Genomic DNA, 18,363 nt, shown 5'->3' on the forward strand with positions numbered 1-18,363 from the left:
GTGTTGTTTGGCTCTGAGGTGTCAAGGCTCTGTCCCTCCAGCACATGCCCGCCAGTGACGGGGGTGGGGGGAGAACTGGAGGGGCCGTGGTTCTCTGCCCCTGCTGCTCCCTTGTCAGTCCAGTTACCCATGCCGGCCCCCATTATTCTGTGTGATAAGCTCCTCTTCCTTTGCAGGCCTGCTTTTGGTGACAGGAGGATGGGTCTTTCTAGTGGTCAGTCTGACTTCCTTCCCTGGGCTGGGTCATCCGCTGCCCCCTGAGTTTGTTACAGGAAGGAATGCCAGCCTCCCTGGAGACACTGTGGAAGAACAGTGCCCACAGGGCTGATTATAAGGGACTCCCTAAAATGGTCGAGGCCCACAATGACATCGTGGAGGTCCATCACAGTGTGCCTGACAGTGAGAGGCGCCCTGTAGGGAAACTGCCCCTGCTGTAGCTTGTTCCAGAGAGCTTTCTGTAGACAGTGGGGTCTCATAGCTGTGGGGGAGGGCCACCAGGCAGGCCTTCACAGAGACATGAAGAAACTTGCCATGACTGGGTTGATATGCTCACTGTCCTATCTGGCATCACAGACCACCGGCTGGAGCAGCCGTGCTGCTTTATCAGCTAAAATTTTCCCCACTTGGGGGACAGTAGTGGACTATGGATTTGATAAAGGTTGAAACGGGTATTACTAGGCTTCATAGTTATCAAATAACTCATTTCATTTCTTTTCTTCTACAAATATTTATCCAGTGCCTAATAGTTGTCAGGCACTGTTGTAGGCACCAGGAATATAGCAGTGAGCAAACAAACAGAAATTCCTGCCCACATGGAGCTTACATTCTATGGGAGGTTGGAGGGAGGACGTAAAGTGAGTGAATAATTCATACGTGCAGCACTCAAATGGTAAGAAACACACAGACAATGCACAGGGAGGTGGCAGGGAGGGTGAGATGTGTTGTCCTTTGCAATAAATCGGGGAAAGCCTCCTTGAAAGTGACATTGGAGCAAAGACTGGCAGGTAATTAAGGGTGAGGCAGGTGGCTTGGAGTTGGGGGGCGGCAGAGAACATTCCATGTGCAAGGAGGAACAGCATGTGCAAAGGCCCTGAGGCAGGCCCATGTTGCTGCAGTGGAGCAGCTAACAAGGAGGAGGAGCAGGTCAGAGAAGTGCTGGAGTGGGAATGGTCTTTGTAAGGACTTGGCTGTTTCTTCACTGAGAGTCATCCTCCACTGTCTGTCAATACTGTGAAACAGCTGGTTTTACTAACTTGTCCTCGTTAAATTAATGGATTGCTTTGGTCTTGAGTTGATTCAGCCTCTACCCTTAAAATCAACTGTTACTCTTCACCTTGTAAAGAACTGGTTATATATATGTGTGTATATATGTATACACACATACACATATGTTTGTTCACACATGTATGTACTAAGGTGCTCTCTTGGTGAATAAAAAAGCGTAAGCCATGGGTATCCTTCTGTATGTACACAACTGAGGCTGGCGGGACTCCTTTGTTTTGCAAGAATTGAACAGTGAAAATGCAAATTTCAACCAACTACTTTGCAGAATGGAATAGAAACAGTGACATGGTGAGGACTGTTTGGTGAGAAGGGCTTCTGTGCTGTCCTTGGGGTTATGGGTTAAGTTGGCCCCTTGGAGTAAAGCATATCCCTATTGCAGAGCCCACAAATGCCAGTCATTTTGGAGGGTGCATGCAGGGCCTCAGCCTCCCTCTTCTCTGCTGGAGGTGGTGTGGTCCCAGAAGGACTGCTTTTGGGGCTGACTATGTAACTGCCAACAGGCCATTCTGAACCCTGCTTGGAGCCGAAGTACCGATATTCCAAAACGCTACACCCTGGAGGTGCTCCATGCAGCCTGGGGGGTGGGGGGGCTTCTTGAGGGGAGTGGGGGGGTCCCCACCATGCATGCCCTGCAGGTCTTTCTAGGAGCAGCTATCCTGGACCCACCCCCGCGTCCACAGACAGCACTGTCAGAAACATGCTCTGTGCCGGCAGAACCAGTGCTGCAGAGTAGATGTGGGGAGGGATGCAGGTAGTCGGGGATGAAAGGATGTAATTGAGCACCCCCCCTTCTACCCTGGAGAGCCACACCCAAGTGGGGCAGTGTGAGTAGGAAACGGTTGATAGTCAGGACTGAATGGGGAGGTGGTGCACAGGGTCTCCAGAGAGCCACCACTTTAAGGCTTTCGGGAAGGGGGTGCCTTCTCTCTGGTGTCCGGGAGTGCCAGCCACCTCTGGGGCTTTGCACGGTGTGTCTGCCCTCGGGTGAAAGCAGAACCAGACTCTAGCCAGAGCAGAGGCCACCTCAGCAACCCACAGGGTGATGCCACAGTGGCCGAAGTCTGGCAAGGCGGGGCTCACTCAGCCACGGAAACGCATTTTTGTCTTATTTATTAGAAGCATTGAGAGAAAGAAAAGGGAAAAAGAAAAAAAAACAACACTGGAGGAACTTATTTTGTAAAGTCCACACCACAATGAGGAGAAAGGAATCGTGTTATAAAGAAAGAAACCCCAAACATGCTTCAGCTTTTACTCCAGGTCTTGTAAGTAAACATGAAAGACTCGCAGAGATGGAACTTAACACACACATGGGTTTGGCAAAGCTTTTTTTTCCCCCTCGCACAAATTTCCTACCACCGATAAGTACAGCCCTTTTTTCTCCCCCCTAACTAATGTGAAATAAATTTTGATAGGTTAAGTTTATCGGTGCAAAGTAGAGTGGTTTGCAAAATAAGCTTGTGGATGCTAAGGGAGGGGGTGAGAACCATGTGCACTGGGGGTGTGGAGAAACCTTTTATCTCCCGTCACCAAATTCCTGATGGTAAGCTGCTAGAGCTAATGAATCATTTTGGAAAGTATTAAAATTCTAAAGTAGCAGATCCAAACTTTTCAGAACTCCACTTGAGTCACTGGGTGGTAACAGGTAAGAGAAAGTCTGCAGTAACTTTGTGAGTATAAAGTATTCATTTAAGAGGAAAGGTGCAGTATCCAAATCCATGGACAGAACCCCCCCCCCCCCCAAAAAAAATCAAGCTTCCAATAAAAAAAGAAAACATTTACATATTCCCACTTTCAGAGGGGATGTGAGCAAATAGCAAAAAGCACTTCTACCCAAGAGCTCACAGTGTGGAGCCCCTTCCCACTTACAGTTACCCTTCCAAGGGGACAACCCTGTGACAATGTAAGGGCGCAAAATATTGCTCTGCGGCATATTCTGAAAATAATATAAAAATAATTTCTATAGTACAGTTTAAACTTGGCTTGTAAAATTTCAACGTAACATAGCATAAAGTCTACAAACAGAATACACTTAAAAACACCTTCCTTTAACAATACATTATTTAAAAAATATATACCCAGGTATCGCATGTGCAGGAAATGTGAAGCAAATTACTCAAACAACATCCACTGGGGTTCAGAAGTATCTAGAATCCTTCTGGAAACATGCTATCACTTAGAGACATCTGACCTTCCCGGAAAGGGAAGTATGGCCACATCAGACAAGAAGGCCATTCACAGGCAGGGTCTGCCATGCACTCCAGGTCCAGAATGTGTGTTCAGGTGGGGTTCTCAGCCTTTCTAGAATCAAGACTGGCTTTCTTCCTTTTCTCCAGTGTCTATAATCCACTTAACCTTTCCCTGATCCACAAGGGGTCCCTATGTCACAGAAGGATATTAGAAGACTTCTTGGCCCACATGTAAACAACACAGCCGTTTCTAATAGTTACTTCTCAGCCTGACAGACTAATTTGGTTTGAGGGAACTCTGGCCGGGGACCAGGTCTAAAGAGCTCTTTTGAATGACATGGGATGTTCCTGGTATACTGGACTAGAAAGTTTAATGTAATGGTAGATTCTCTCACTGTGTCAATACTATTTAGAGGAAGGGATCCAGATCTTTCACAAAAGGAAACAGCTTTTTGTAAACAATGTGGACAAGCCCCCACAGGCACCCTGGCAAGCTGAGCCACCTCGTGACCTTCCACATGGCTGGGGAAGCCACCATGGTGGCTGGTAGCTGGATCTTAGGCTTTTATTCATGGCACATCTATGGGTGTGGTGGGGTGGAGGGGACTTTGAAACTCGAGATAGAACATGTCACCATTCAAAAAAAAATAATACCTACGGATTATACTGCCTGGTTTCAAAGGTTTTTCTCTGGTCTTACAATGGACCATGTTAATTCTCAGCTTGCACCCCGCCCCCACCTTTTTTTTTTCTTTCAATCTGGCATGAGAAAGATAAAATATTTGCATAGCCAGTGTGGGAAATTTCTGGCTGGCTGTTTTAACATTAGAAAATTAAAAAAACAAGCAAATTTACTTTATGCCTTTTTGACTTCTTGTGCACATGAGTTTGGTTTCAGAACGCACAATTAAGCATTTTCAATGTTGGCTGTCTCAACCTTCTAAGAGTGAGGGGCGGGGCGAGAGCCATAGTTGGTGTCTACACATGATGCAATACTTCCTGTGACCTCACAGCTTTGGATGTCAAAGCAGTTGCTCAGCATGACACAAAGAATCAGTCCAAAAAGCTGCCACAAACCCTCTCGATGAGAGATTTTTAAAAAACTACTCTTTTTTTTTTTCTGAGTAACAAAAGAAATCCCAGTAATATGAGGGACATGGATGTTAGTAATCACCACACATTGAAAGTATTATTCGGCGTGAAAAGTAAAACTTCCAAAAAATTTCTTAAAGATTCTATTTAATAAATAATTTTGATTTAGGTAAGGAACCACTTATGCAAAACTTGAATAACTTACTGAAAACTCCACATGCTGTGGAATAATTAAAAACAAAAAGGAATTACTCACAGGAGATACTCAAATTACTATAATTCTTCAAACAAGTAAAAAAAAAACTTTTTTTTTTGTTTTTTATTTTATTTATTTATTTATTTATTTTTTTGCTGCTCTTTATGTCAGAGGGAAAAGCATCCTTTCTGGAGAAGGAGAAGCTGGCTCCAATGAAGAGATGGTCTACCTCCTGCATTTTCTGAGGATACACCCACAGTAAAGCTGGGTGCTATCTCCTCTCTTTCTTAGGATTATTAGAAGCTATTCTAAGGCTCCTGCAGGTTTTAAAGTATTCTTTTGCTAGTGAGGATTTTACCCATCTTATCCGTATTTCTTGGAAACAAGATCTCTCCTTAGTGAGGCAGATTTAACTCCTCAGTGTCCTTGGCCAAGAACGGGATTCTCCAGAGGTAATCTTGGAAGGAAGAGGCTGCATATTGCTGCTCAAAATAGGGTAGCTAAGGACACATTTTTTTTTTTTTTTTCTCAAGAAATGTGGGAGGCACCAAAAAAGGGACGGCTCAGGGATGGGGCTGCCCCCTCAATGTGTTAGGGAGCCACAGGCAGGGTTACCCTACCCTGCAGAGGGGACCCCAATGGGAGTGGCGCCCCTTTACCTGGCTGGACCCAGACAGATGCAGGTGGAGGTGGGGATGGGCTTCCTTCCTGGCTGCCCTCAGCCTCTTCCCCTTGGAAAAGGGCACAGGCCGGGTTTCAAAGTAGCTTAGTGTGGGGGCTTACACAGTGACCTCGCCTCTCTCCTGGGGCACCCCTAATCACTTCCTAGGGGCCCTCTGGCGATAGTTCACTGTGGAAGTGTCTTCAAAGGAGCGATGTGAGCAGGCTGTCATCTTTGCTCAAACATGGGCAATTCCAAATAGTGAGTTAGGAATCTTGCTTTTTGGACCCAAGGTGTCTTTGGAAAGCTCCTGTCACCTGAGCTGCCCGGCACCGGGAGCCATGACTACACCTCCCTGCGCCCTGCGAGGTAGGTTGTCCGGTGCCCACCCTAGGACGCCTGTGACTTTGATGGCAGTGTGAATGTTGCTCGAGCCAGGGGTTGTTTTTTGGGGGAGAGGGGAGCGTGGAAGGAGGTTTTGCTTATGCGATGGAGCGGTGTATTCCTAAAGGGCCCCCGCGACCATTAGACCGCGTGAGCAGGCGGCACCCTGCCCCCTGCCCCCTGTCCTCCCGGGACTCGGGGAGGGGAAGCAGGTGCGACCCCGCAGCACAGCCCCTGCTGCAGTCCCGGGCTGCGGGTTTGCTTCTAAACCCTGGGTGGTACCGACCGCACACGTGTAATCGCTACGTGGACGAGGTCAGTCGCTGGGCTGGGGTAGGGCGGGGGCGGGAAAAAAAAAAGGCAAAAAAAAAGGTAAAACACTCCCTTCTAAAAACAAAGGGCTGCAAATTTCTTTATTTCTCTTATTGAGGAACAAAAATACTCTTGCAATGGCTATTGAGTTTCCACAGGTACGAGGCAGATGCTAGCTAGCACACCCACTTCCAACAGTATGACTTGTTTCCTATCCGTCTACTACCTGAGTGGCGTCAGTGTAGGTTCAGGCACCATTAGGAACGTTGGACCAAACACGTACACAGCACTGACCGAGGAGTCGCCGGCCTTCCGGTGGACCAGGGCATGTAAAAAAGACACCGACAGAATGGAAAAGGAATCCTTTATGGTAAAAGCTGGCGCGCGCGCCGCCCTCAGGGCCGCGCCCCGCGCGCCTCGCGCCGCCGCCGCAGCTCCTCGCGGTAGCAGTACGAGCAGTAGTGCTCGGTCTCGGCGCGCCCGTAGAACGCGCAGTTCTCGCGCTGGCAGCGCCGCTGCGCCAGCCCCGGGCCGCCGCGGCCGCACTCACCGTTCGAGCGAGCGGCCGGCGCGTCGGCGTCGGCGAACTCCAGGCCGTCGCGCGCGGCGCCGAAGCCGTTGGTGTAGGTCTGCGACTTGTGCTCGGCGGTGCCGGCCGCCCCTGCCGCGCTGGGCAGGGCGCCCGGGACGGCGCGCGCCAGCGACTCGACCGTGTTGACGGTACGCAGGGCGGCGGCGCGCGCCGGGCTGTAGCTCTGCGACGACAGCGAGCGGTTCTGCTGCGGGTACGTGGCGCACGGCCGCAGCGCGCCCACGGCCGGCGCGCACGCGTCGTCCCGCGCGCCCGCCGCCTGCACGTGGATGACGCTCTGGCGCGCTGGTGCCGGCGGGCTGCGGCCGGAGAGCTGTCCGCTGGCGCCCGCGCGCCGCGCGCCCCCGCCGAGGCTCGGGGAGGCCGCGCCGCCCGCCGCCGCCCGCGCTGCCCGCGTGCCCGCCGCCGGCCCGGGGCTCGGGCGCTCCTTGAGCTTGAGCACCAGCTGCGTGGGCGGCCCGGCCGGCGGGCCCGGCGACGCGCGCTCGGGACCCGGCGCGCCCTCGGTCTCTGGCCTGCGCGGCGGCCGCTTGGCCGTGGAGGCGGCGGCGGCAGCCGCGGCTGCGGCGGCTGCGGCGGCGGCGTCGCGGCGTCGCTGCTCCTGCTCGGCGCTGAAGCGCTCCTGCGCGCTGGTCAGGTAGTAGCCTATCATCTCCTCGTGGAACTGGTGCCGGTGGCTGGTGAGCAGCAGGCCGGCGAAGATGAACTTGCGCTCGCCCTGCATGGCGGCGCGTAGGATGTTGAGGCTCAGCTTCACGTCCGTGCTGTACTTCCAGGAGTCGCCCCGCAGCCCGCCGCCCTTTTCTGCCGGGGACGCTCCGGCCGCCTTGTCCGTGGGCGACGGCGTGGTCTTCTCCGATGGCGACGTGCTCGCCGACGCGCCAGACTCCTCCTTGCTGCCCTTGCGCGACTTGGCCTTCTTCTCCTTGCCGCGCTCCGGTGCGTCGCCGTTCTTACCGTTGGTGGAGTTAGCGCGGCCCATCTTGCCGTGCACCAGGCCGCCCAAGCCGCCCATGTTTTTCTTTAGCTTGATGCCCAGCGTCTTGCTGAAGCTACCCAGCTTGTTGGCCACGGAGTCCGCGCGGGTCTTGTCCTTCTCTTTGCGCTGCTTCTCCTTCTCCTTGTCCTTGCCGTTCTTGCCATTATTGCTGTTGGAATTGCTGCACACCGAGTCCCGATCCGAGTCCAGGGAGTCGGCCAGGGACTGCACGTCCTCCCCCACGGAGGCTGTTGGGGATTCCGGTTGTGCCAGAGGGGCCTGTAGCGGGAGAGGGTCAGGGAAAGAAGGAAGTTGTTTAGATAAGAGCCATCCTCACGTGGGACCAACAAAGGCAGACCACCCTGGCTCCCGGTCTGCTAAGGTGGGGCCTTGGGATCCCACTGCCCCAATCCAGGATGCCTTTTGGTGAGCTCGGGTTCCTGGTAGCCTGGAACGCCGAGGCGGGGAGTTTGGGCAAAATGAAGATACCCACCTGGCTCTGAGTTCCAGAGCCTCACATTTTAGAATTACCATGCCCAAATTCTGCCCTTCTAGCCCTGGTGAGGCTGGTGTATGACCAGACACAGGTCCCAGCTGTCCTCTAGAGCGAGAGGTCTTCTGGAAAGGATCACACTTCACCCGCATCTGTAGGTGTCTCTCCTAGAAAGGGTGTCTCACCTATTCATTCCAGGTAGGGGTAGACCTCTTGCCCTCACATTGGAACAAATATGCCCTTAGTTCCAAGGATGACCATTTTACTCTAGGGTTTCCTTTCCACAGACAGACAATGCAGTCTTAAACTGAGGATTCTGAAGCAGGACCTGCACTTAGCAGGAAAGATGCACTCCCAGAAAAAGGTCTCCTAGGGTGTGAGGAGGAAGCATCACTGTGAACACCTTGGACAAGGCTCCTGGTCAGCCAGTAAGGAGGGCAAGGCCAGTGTGGGCACCTGGAGGACCATGAGGGAGGTGGAGAGCCTGAGAAAGGCAGTGAGTGCAACCTACTGCTGCCTTGTGGAGGCTCCTTCATGAGGGAGGAGAGAGAATTCCCACAGCGTCATCGGGTGAACAGCAGGAACCTACTAGAGGCTGAGAGGCTGGAGCTGGTGCTCACCCGGAAATGGGCTTTTCCTGGCCTCTAGGGGAAGATCCTGGGAGAAGGCCCCATTGTTCTGTCATTTTATTGTTGTTTTCTCCCTCCCCCAAGCAAGTCCAAGAGAGGGGTCCAAGAGACCTCCTGCAACCAAGTCCTCAGAAGCAAGCAGGAGCCAGTCCTCACCACCTCCCAGTCTGAAATTCCTTTCTTCCTCTTCCCACCCTGTCCTGGGTCTGGAAGGAGGTAGAGGTCTCAAAATGGTTTCTCAGTGACACAGAAGAGCAGAAGCTCAGGGGTTTAGCCCAGGAAAGGGGCTGTGCTTGGTGCTGGCAGTGGCCATTGGTGGGAGCTCAGTGAAGAAGGAGCCCTGGCTGAAATGTCCTCAGGGTGGAAGGGTTGTTGCCAGGCCCTAAATCTGACATGGGGGCCGCCATGTCTTGGCAGGGGGTCCTGCTCATTGCAATGCTGACCTGTGTCCCAGACCAAGAGCCTCCCGGTTCTAGATCTAGAGTTGCTGTCTTCACACCATATGTGTGTGCTAGGAAAGAACACCCCCAGCAACACGGGCATCATCCAGGCAGTTGACAGGTCACTGTGGAGGTTAAGAGGCTGGACTCTGGAGCCAGGCTGTCACAAGTTGTCCCTTTGTGTCCTCAGTATAATGGGTATCAGTACCTGCCTCCAGGAGTCTTACGAAGATTAAATAAAAGTAAAGGCTGATGTATGAAAACATCCTGAGCAGGGCCTGGCATAGCCTGGCTACCGACTCTGTGCCAGGCACCGCCCTACTGCCTTCCTCCAATCGCCCTTTTAATATTGCTTATGAGCCCCACTTCATGGCCATTGGCCAAGTATACTGATATCTAAGGGGGACTTTTTTTTTTTTTTTAATGTAATACAAATCCCTTTCACTGAGGGTTCACTACTGAGATAACAAAAACATCAATCAGACATTCAAAGTGAATCCTTAGCATCTCGAAGCGGGGACAGAACAGACTCTCCCTGGGGGAGGAGCCCTGTGGGGGCGGGCAGCTCCTCTTCTCACTGCCCTCCCAGAGGATCGAGAAGGCGGAGAGAAGGAGGGGGCGCTGAGGAATGGCGCTCCCAGTTCTCTGACTTTTCCAAGGACCCACACACAGTTTATAATTAATTCTGCTCCGCTGCAGCACATCGTGTTCCGATCTCGGCAGAGATAGTTTTGTGTTGTGACTTGCCTACGGTTTGTTTTCTGAGTGGGTGTGTTTATTCCTCTCCTTCTGGAGAAAATAAAGGGACCCAAAAAAAAAAAAAAAAATCCCCACCAACCACCTCCCTAGCCGGAGCGCGCGCCTACGTACGACACACAAGCACGCGGGCACACACGCTCCCGCTAAACCCGAGCCTCTCTCGCCGGAGCCAGGCAGGATGGGTGGGGGCGGCCGGGCGGGCGCTGGGGAGACCAGGCCCGGGCCAGCGTTTGCAGGCTGCGCCCCCCGCCCGCGCCGGCGGCGAGTGAGCGGCCAGGACCCAACCAGCTGGTCGGGGCCGGGCACATGCCAGGCTCACCCGGGTCTCCGAGGGGATCCGGATCCACGTCACATTCATGTAGCTGTGCAGAAGGTTCAGCTTGGCTTCTAGCGACAGGATCAGGCTGGTGAAAGAAGAAGACCGACTGAAACGCGCCCCAGCGGGCCCGCGCTCGCCCGCACGCACCCCGCCCCCGGGCACGCCAGCTGTCTCGGGAGGAGCACCGGCGGCCCAGCCCACGCCGGGAAACCGGGCGCCTGCCGCCCTTCGGGGCGTTGGGGGAGGGGCGCGGGGGAAGGGCTCACTGGGCCAGCCGGGCGTTATCGTTGTCGTCCTTCCCCCACTCCCAGTCCTTCCCGGGGTCCACGGCAAAGTGCAGAGGCAGCAGCTTGTGCTCCGAATCCGTCAGGGGGATCACGGCTGGAACAGAAGAGAGAGACGCGGTGCCAGGTGGCCCACGGGCGGGCTGAGAGGCTCCAGGCCCCAGCAACCCCCAGGGAGGCCAGAAAAGGGAGTTCCAAGGCCAGGTGTCTCCTTAATTAAGGAAACCGAGTGGAGACGAACACAGACCATCTGTGCCAGCAGGAGCGTTAAGAGCACAGGTGTCAAAACCACTACGGAGAGTTTAAAATACTTCATATTTATTGTGGGCGTGGAAGAGAAGTTGGACACCTCACCGGGGCTCTGCTAACGATTTGGGTCAGAAGGGAGGTACCGCGGTTGGGCTGCAGACAAAAAAAAAAAAAAAAAAACCCTCAAAACCTATTGCTGTTTCTGTTATTTCGGAGGAAGGACCCAAGCCGGGCTCTTGGTCACCTCACAGTGTACAAATTAGGCAAGGAAGGGCTGCCCGCCAATCTGCTCATTTGTGAACTCATTCAATAATTCTGTATTAGCTGGGGGGGGGGGAGCGGGGAGGGGAGCTCCCATGAGGCGCTCCCAGGTAACCAAAAAATCTCATAATCTCAGGTGGTGACAAGTACCCTGCAGAGTGAACCGCAGACTCCGGGGTCGGGGAGCTATGGCAAGCCTCTTAGGGCGGGTTAGGGAGGCTTCTGAGGAAGTAACGTGTAGGCGGAAACTGCAGCGAGGACAGACTGGCCCGCACCCAGGGATCCATTCATCACAAACGCTCCGGAGTGAAACGCCCACCTGGGGAAAGTCTTGGCCCATCTCAGAAAGGCTGGGGCGGAGTGGGGTGTTCACAGGGTTTGCCTGGATCTGCTAGAAGCTTCTGAGCTGCTGTGGGACCCAGCGCCCAGTGAGAACAAGAGAACAGCTTAAACAGCTTGCTCCTCCCCTGGGTTTACCCTACCTCCGCCTCCTCACTCTGCCGCTCCCTCCTCCTGCCCCTCGCCACCCCGTGGCCATGAGCCTGGTGTCATTTCCCATGATTCATGGCAAGGGTGTCACGGAAAGAACAAAAAAAAGCAAATAAGTAAATAAAATCTATGACTGAATACTATTAAGAGTTGACTTTCTAATAAAAAACTGCAAACACTGACTCACTGCTGCCCTCCAGTGATGCTGAGAGAAAATAGGAGCACAAATAACGCTCCACTCCCAGATAAAGGAAACACTGTTTTGCTGGGGGTGGAGGGTGGGGGTGTTTCTGCTTAAAGTGGCTGGGGACAGGCAGTACTGTGCTCTGGTTTGGTCCGCCCAGGGAGGCTTGGTCTGCCCCCGCCATAGGCGGCTGGGTTCTGCCTTGACATGGCCATGACCCACAGACTGCCCCTCCCAGGACTGAGTGGCTGGGTAGTCACACTCAGGGAGGGCTGCATGCAGGGCTGCTTCAGGACCTGCCTCCCTCTGGCCATGACCAGAAGCCTTTCCCACAGTGCCACAACTCAACAGGAATCAGAGAGAGAGAGTTGGCCTGGCTTCCCATCCACTGGGAGGAGGTGGGGACGGCAATGGATCCTTCTGTACACACTCGCTAGGGCAGCATAGCTCTCTGGGGTGCTTGATAAAGGCACCGATTCCAGGCCCCCAGGCAGATGGCCAAACCAGAATGCCCAGGAAAAGGAACGAAGGGTTATATTTTAATTAAGCATCTTCTGTGACTTTTAAAATCATACAAATCTGGAAAGTATTTTCCTAGAGCAATAACCTGTTGGAAGTAGTTACTGCAGTACAACTTAGGCAATTTGGGTCTGGCTGTGCATTCCCTTCCCGGGGGAGGGGTGCTGCGGGGGGGTGTCCACCCAGCCATGGCTACACTTCCCAGCCCCCAGCACTTAACAGGTGCTTGGCTGTACCGATGGCATGAGAGCAGAAGCACTGTGGGAGGTGCTGGGCAGTGTGGTTAGGTGTGGACGGCCTTATCCCCACACCCCTCCCCATCCTCCTATATGTTGAAAAGGGTGGTGCTAGGAGATGGCAGGGGTGAGCTTCTGCCTCCCGCACTTAGAGAAGATCTACTTGCCAATCAGGAACACCCGTTTTAGACTTTGTTTGTATGAGAACCAAACTTCTCTCCCTATGATTTTGGTTTATTTGTTTCAGATAAACCAACTAACGTAGTACAGATCCATATGCCCCTCAGCCTCAACTCCCTACCACGGGGCTCCTGGGAATTATTATCCTCAGTCTTTGGATTGGAACTGACTCCCTGGGTTGCGCCCTGCTGAGCAGAAGGTTGGACTCACCCGAAGTTGCTAGAAGCTGACCACTTAGCGGGGTCTTGGGCACCTCTCAGCATAAATGTTAGTAGGGTGAGGACCAGGTACTCAGAGAGGCTCTAGGGACATGAGTGCTTGCAATGAAAGGCATCTTTCTTCTCTGCAGAGGGTACAACTGTGGCATGTGGGTGAGGGCGAGGGCCAGAGGGACTGAGAGACCAACGCATAGCTGCACAGGCCGGGAAGGCCTTGAGAACAGGCCCTCCCTGCAAGCATTAGCTGCTTTGGATGCCTCTGCCTCCCACTTTACACATTCACTTTTCCCAATTGGAAACCTGGCCTCACCCTGTGAGATATGTAGCGATGGGCGACTTGCCCTCTGGTAGCAATGTCAGGAATAGCAAATGCTTTTCAAAATAAGCCGGCAAATTGGTTTTTTTTTTCCCCCTGAAATGGATCTCCTGTTTAACCTGAAAACATACAGACACTATCTCAAACCTGCCTGGACATATTTTCAGTACTTATTTTCCAAAAATGAATGGACACTTCTGGCTTCTGTTTCCAGAAGAGTGTGGCACTATCATTACAACAACAACAAGCTAGACAAACTGCAGATACACAACTTTCCTTTAACCCAGTAGAGAGTGGAAGTCACAGGACAACCAACTATCTCCAAGTCTAAGAACAGATGGGTGCACACAAGGAGAAATGGACATGACTCTCACTGGAGCAGACTCAGCTGGACTCTGGTAAAAAGAATTCAGCTAAAATTGTTTATAAATTGGTAAAGGAAGAATGTAGCCTAGTGAAAGAATATTTAGAACCCTGGGGGCTATAAGGGAAATTCAAATGTACTTGTAGACCCCTTTCCGTGGGACCCAACCTGGTGCTCACAAAAAGATTGGCAAGAGTTCTGAGAAGTGTCCTTTATAGATCTTGCTCCTCTATCTATACTAAAGAACAAAAGCTTAAGTTGTGAAGGCAGGGCAGTAAACACTGTTGGCCTTAGGGCCCTGGGGTCTTTCCCCAGTAATGCTTGAGGTGGAAGGAGGAAACAAAACAAAACAAAACACCCCCCCCCCCCAAGGGGCAGGGACTACATGCTGAGGCCAAAACTGCTGGGGAAGTTCACTCCCTTTCTAAGATCTAGAAACACAATACCAGCCTAAGACAGAAACTTAATTAGAATAACAAAAACATCACCCTTCCCACTTCCATATCCAGGCTAATAAGCTGCAAGTAATAGCAGAAGAGGGACAGAGTTTGACGAAAGGGTGCAGGAAGGAGACTGCAAGAAAAACCTTCCAGCAAAACACAAGATATCACTAGTGAAATTTTAAGGCTGAGTGCCCTAAGGGCAACCAAAGCAGCAATGAAACCAAAACCTACCTCAAGTCCTGACTAGACTGATGTAAGCCCCATGCTAAAGACATAACAAAAGGTAAAGTACACTTAATTCCAAGAATCAAAATGATGTACCTCAGTCTTTATTGTCCTATTCAAGATGTCTAGCTTTCAACGGAAAACTGCTAGTATAATAAAAGACCAGAAAACCCCCACTCAACATGTTGACAAGAGACAAAGCATTTGACAGAAAAGACTCAGCTATGACACACGTATCGAAACTCAGATGTGGAATTCAGAGTAACTGCTTAATAAGTTGAATACTCTAATAGAAAAGGGGGATACCGTGCAAGACTTGATGATTAATTTCTCTCCAGCAGAGAGGAGAAACTTAGAAAAAAAAGAATCAAATGGAAATGCTAGAAATGAAAAAGCACAGTAAGAGGGATGACGAATGACTTCAAGGGGCTGATCAGTACGCTTTACACAACTGAGCAAAGAATCCACGAACATCAAGATGGATCAATAGAAATTACTCAAATTGAAACACAGAGAGGAAAAAAAAAGGGTTGGCGGGAGGCAGGGGGTGGGGTGGGATGCACAACAGAACATCCAAGAGCTGTGGTGCAATACCAGACTGCCTAGGATCTGTGCAAGTATGATCTCAGAAGGAAAGAGAGCACAAGACAAGTGATATTTAAAGAAATAATGGCTGACAAACATTTCCACCGTGAATGACAAATACTGCCATAGATCCAAGAAGCTAAGAAAAAACAAGTAGGAGAACAATATCACCACCACCACCACCAAAAATATCCCTATAGTTAGTATATTTAAATTGCTGAAAACCAAAGACAAAATTTTAAAGGCAGCAAGAAAAATGACACATTACATACAGAGAAACAAAGATAAGAAATACTATCATGACTATTCATGATAAAACAGGTAAGCCAGAAGACAATAGAGTGACATCTTTAACATGCTGAAATAAAAAACTGCTAATCCATAATTCTATACCCAGAAAAAATATCTCTAAACATGGAGACATGCTTTCTCAAACAAAAATAAAAAAAATTAATTGCTTATAGAACTGCCTAGAGAAAAATGTGTATATATATATTGCACTAGGAAATATTAAAGGAAAGTGGAAATTATTTAAGGGAAGGAATATGCTATCAGTCAGTAGATACTTGGATTTTACATAAAAAATGAAAAGTAATAGAAGTGAAATAAATGAATATGAAAATAAAACTCATTTTTCTTCATTTTAATTGTTCTAAGAGACTAAGGTAAAGAAAGCAGCAGTGTATTATGTGTTTATAGCATATGTAAAAGTAAAATGCTTGACAGTAATGGCACAAAAGATGGGAGGGAGGGATTGGGAATAAACTGTCATAAGATGCTTATATAACACATGAAGTAAAATATTCCTTGAAAATTGAATCTAATTAATTAAAAATGTTTATTGTAAACTCTAGGAAAATCGCTAATAATGAAAAATAGAGGCATAGTAAGTCAATAGTGGAGGTAAAATGGAGCCATTAATAAATTTGTTTAACCCAAAACTCACTTATCCAACCATATGATTAATACCATTGAATGTAAATGGTCAAAAAATACCAATTAAAAAGCAAAATTGGGGGCACCTGGGTGGCTCAGTCATTAAGCATCTGCCTTTGGCTCGGGTCATGATCTCAGGGTTCTGGGATCGAGCCCCACATTGGGCTCTCTGCTCAGCAGGAAGCCTGCTTCTCCCCTTGCTTGTGTTCCCTCTCTTACTGTGTCTCTGTGTCAAATAAATGAGTAAAATCTTAAAAAAAAAATAAATAAAAAGCAAAATTGTCAGAATGGATAGAAAAAGCAATACTCAATTCTACTGACTACAGGAAATTCATTTAAAATATAAAGACACAGGGGCACCTGGTTGGCTCAGAGGGTTAAGCCTCTGCCTTCGGCTCAGGTCATGATCTCAGGGTCTTGGGATCGAGCCCCGCATTAGGCTCTCTGCTCAGCAGGGAGCCTGCTTCCTCCTCTCTCTCTCGGCCTGCCTCTCTGCCTACTTGTGATCTCTGCCTGTCAAATAAATAAATAAAATCTTAAATATATATATATATATATAGACACAAAAACTAATGATGCACTTTATGTTGGCTGCTTGAATTTAAATTAAAAAAAAAACAACAAAAAAAGGAAAAAATAAATAAATATAAAGACACAGATAGGTTAAGAGATACTAAGTATAAAAATGCTAGAGTGACTATATTAATGTCAGATGAAGTAGACTCCAGAACCAAGAATGCTACCAAAGATATAGAAAAACATTATGCAATGATATAGGCTCAATTCTCCAAGAAAACATCACAGTTCTACATGTGTGCATGCTCTTAATGACAGAGCTTCAGAGTACTAAAAGCAAATACTAACAAAAATGAAAGGAGAAACAGACAAATCCATTATGATTAGAGACTTCATCATTTTTCTCTTAGTAATTGACAGAATAAGTAGATAGGCAATCAGAAAGGAGGCAGAAGACCTGAACATCATTAGAGAGCTTGAAAGAATTGACATTTATAGAATGAAACTAGATCAGAACACATTCATTTTCAAGGGAACATGAAATATTCACCAAGATAGAACACATTCTTAGCCTGCCTTAGCAAATCTGAAAGAATAGCAATCATAGAAAATTTGTTCTCAGACCATTACTAAATAAAACTATAAACATACAACAGAAGATATTTGGGGACTCCAACTATTTGGAACTTAAACAACATGCTTCTAAATAATCCACGGGTCAAAGAGGAAGTCTCAAGGGAAATTACAAAAATAGTTTGAACACAATGAAATGGAAACACAATATATCAAAATTTGTATGATATAACTAATCAGTACTCAGGGGAAAATTTATGGTACTAAAATGCTTATATTAGATAAGAAGGAAATTTCCCAATTTGTAATCCAAATTTCTGCTTCAAGAATCTTAAAAAAAAAAAAAAAAAAGCAAATTGAATTCAAAGGTGGGGAGGAGGGAAATAATAAAGAGCAGAAACCAATGAAACTAGAAAGACAGACAAATCAGAGAAATCAAAAACTATTTCTCAGAAAAGACACATAAAAACAATGGATTATCCAAATTCATATTTTAAGAGGTTAGGATAACTGGTAGACTAGGCTTTTAAATGATATTAAGATGTTAATATTCCTACCTAGTCAATGCACATTTATCATACCTTAAGACCACATTTTAGAATGTTGAACTTTTCATCATTAGATGATTGTAGATTTAAATGCGGTTGTAAGAAATAATTCAGAGATGCTGTGTATCCAACCCCTAGGTGCCTCCAAGCTAACATCTTGCATAACTGGAGTGTATTATCACAACCAGGATATAGACTGGTATACTCCATTTCTCTGCAATTGTCTTTCTCTACAATTCAGATTGTAAATTCTCCATGCATTCACTTGTGTGTGTGTATGTGTATTTGGTTCTATGAAATTTTATCACATGTGTAGATTTGTGTAATGCCCTCAATCAAGATACAGAATGGTTGCATACCTACAAGGGTCCCTTGTGCCACCCTTTTATGAACACGCCCACTTCCTTTCAACACTTCATGCCTGTCCCTTATCCTTGTCCACCACTGTGATGGATGAATTTTTATGTCAACTTGACTGGGCTAAGGAATGCCCAGATAGCTAGTAAAACATATTTAGGGTATTTCTAGAGGAGATTAGGATTTGAATTGGTAGATTGAGAAAAGATCATCCTCACCAGTGTGAACAGGCATCATCTAATCCATTCAGGACTTGGATAGAATAAAACGCGGAGGAAGGAAGAGTTTGCTCTTTTTTCTTGAGCTCAGATGTCCAGCTTCCCCTGCCATTGGACATTGGTACTACTGGTTCTCACGCCTTCAGACTCGAATGGGAAATTGTACCATTGGCTCCCACTTCTTGGGTCTTTGATCTCAGAACTGAATTATACCACTGGCATTCCTGGGTCTCTGGCTTGCAGATGGCAGGCAGATGGTGAGAGTTCTTGGCCTCCAGAAGTGTGTGAGCCAATTCCCAAAATAAATCTCTTCTTATATATATCTGTTTATATCCT

At 48.8% G+C, this 18,363-nt stretch overlaps 1 protein-coding gene across 2 annotated transcripts in view; it reads right to left on the bottom strand.

The window, feature by feature from the left end:
• Positions 1–6,188: 6,188 nt before the first annotated feature.
• Positions 6,189–18,363, bottom strand: part of OTUD7A (OTU deubiquitinase 7A) — a 365,100-nt gene continuing 352,925 nt past the window's right edge. For both annotated transcript variants that reach the window (XM_059371716.1, XM_059371717.1), the window contains 3 exons: positions 10,593–10,707; positions 10,327–10,411; positions 6,189–7,965 (listed from right to left, as the gene is read on the bottom strand). In XM_059371716.1, the coding sequence (XP_059227699.1) occupies positions 6,511–7,965; positions 10,327–10,411; positions 10,593–10,707 (1,655 nt within the window). In that variant the 3' untranslated portion in view covers positions 6,189–6,510. The remainder of the gene's footprint in view (positions 7,966–10,326; positions 10,412–10,592; positions 10,708–18,363) is intronic.

This window comes from Mustela nigripes, chromosome 13, assembly GCF_022355385.1.
Source record: "Mustela nigripes isolate SB6536 chromosome 13, MUSNIG.SB6536, whole genome shotgun sequence".
NCBI classification, from domain to species: domain Eukaryota; kingdom Metazoa; phylum Chordata; class Mammalia; order Carnivora; family Mustelidae; genus Mustela; species Mustela nigripes.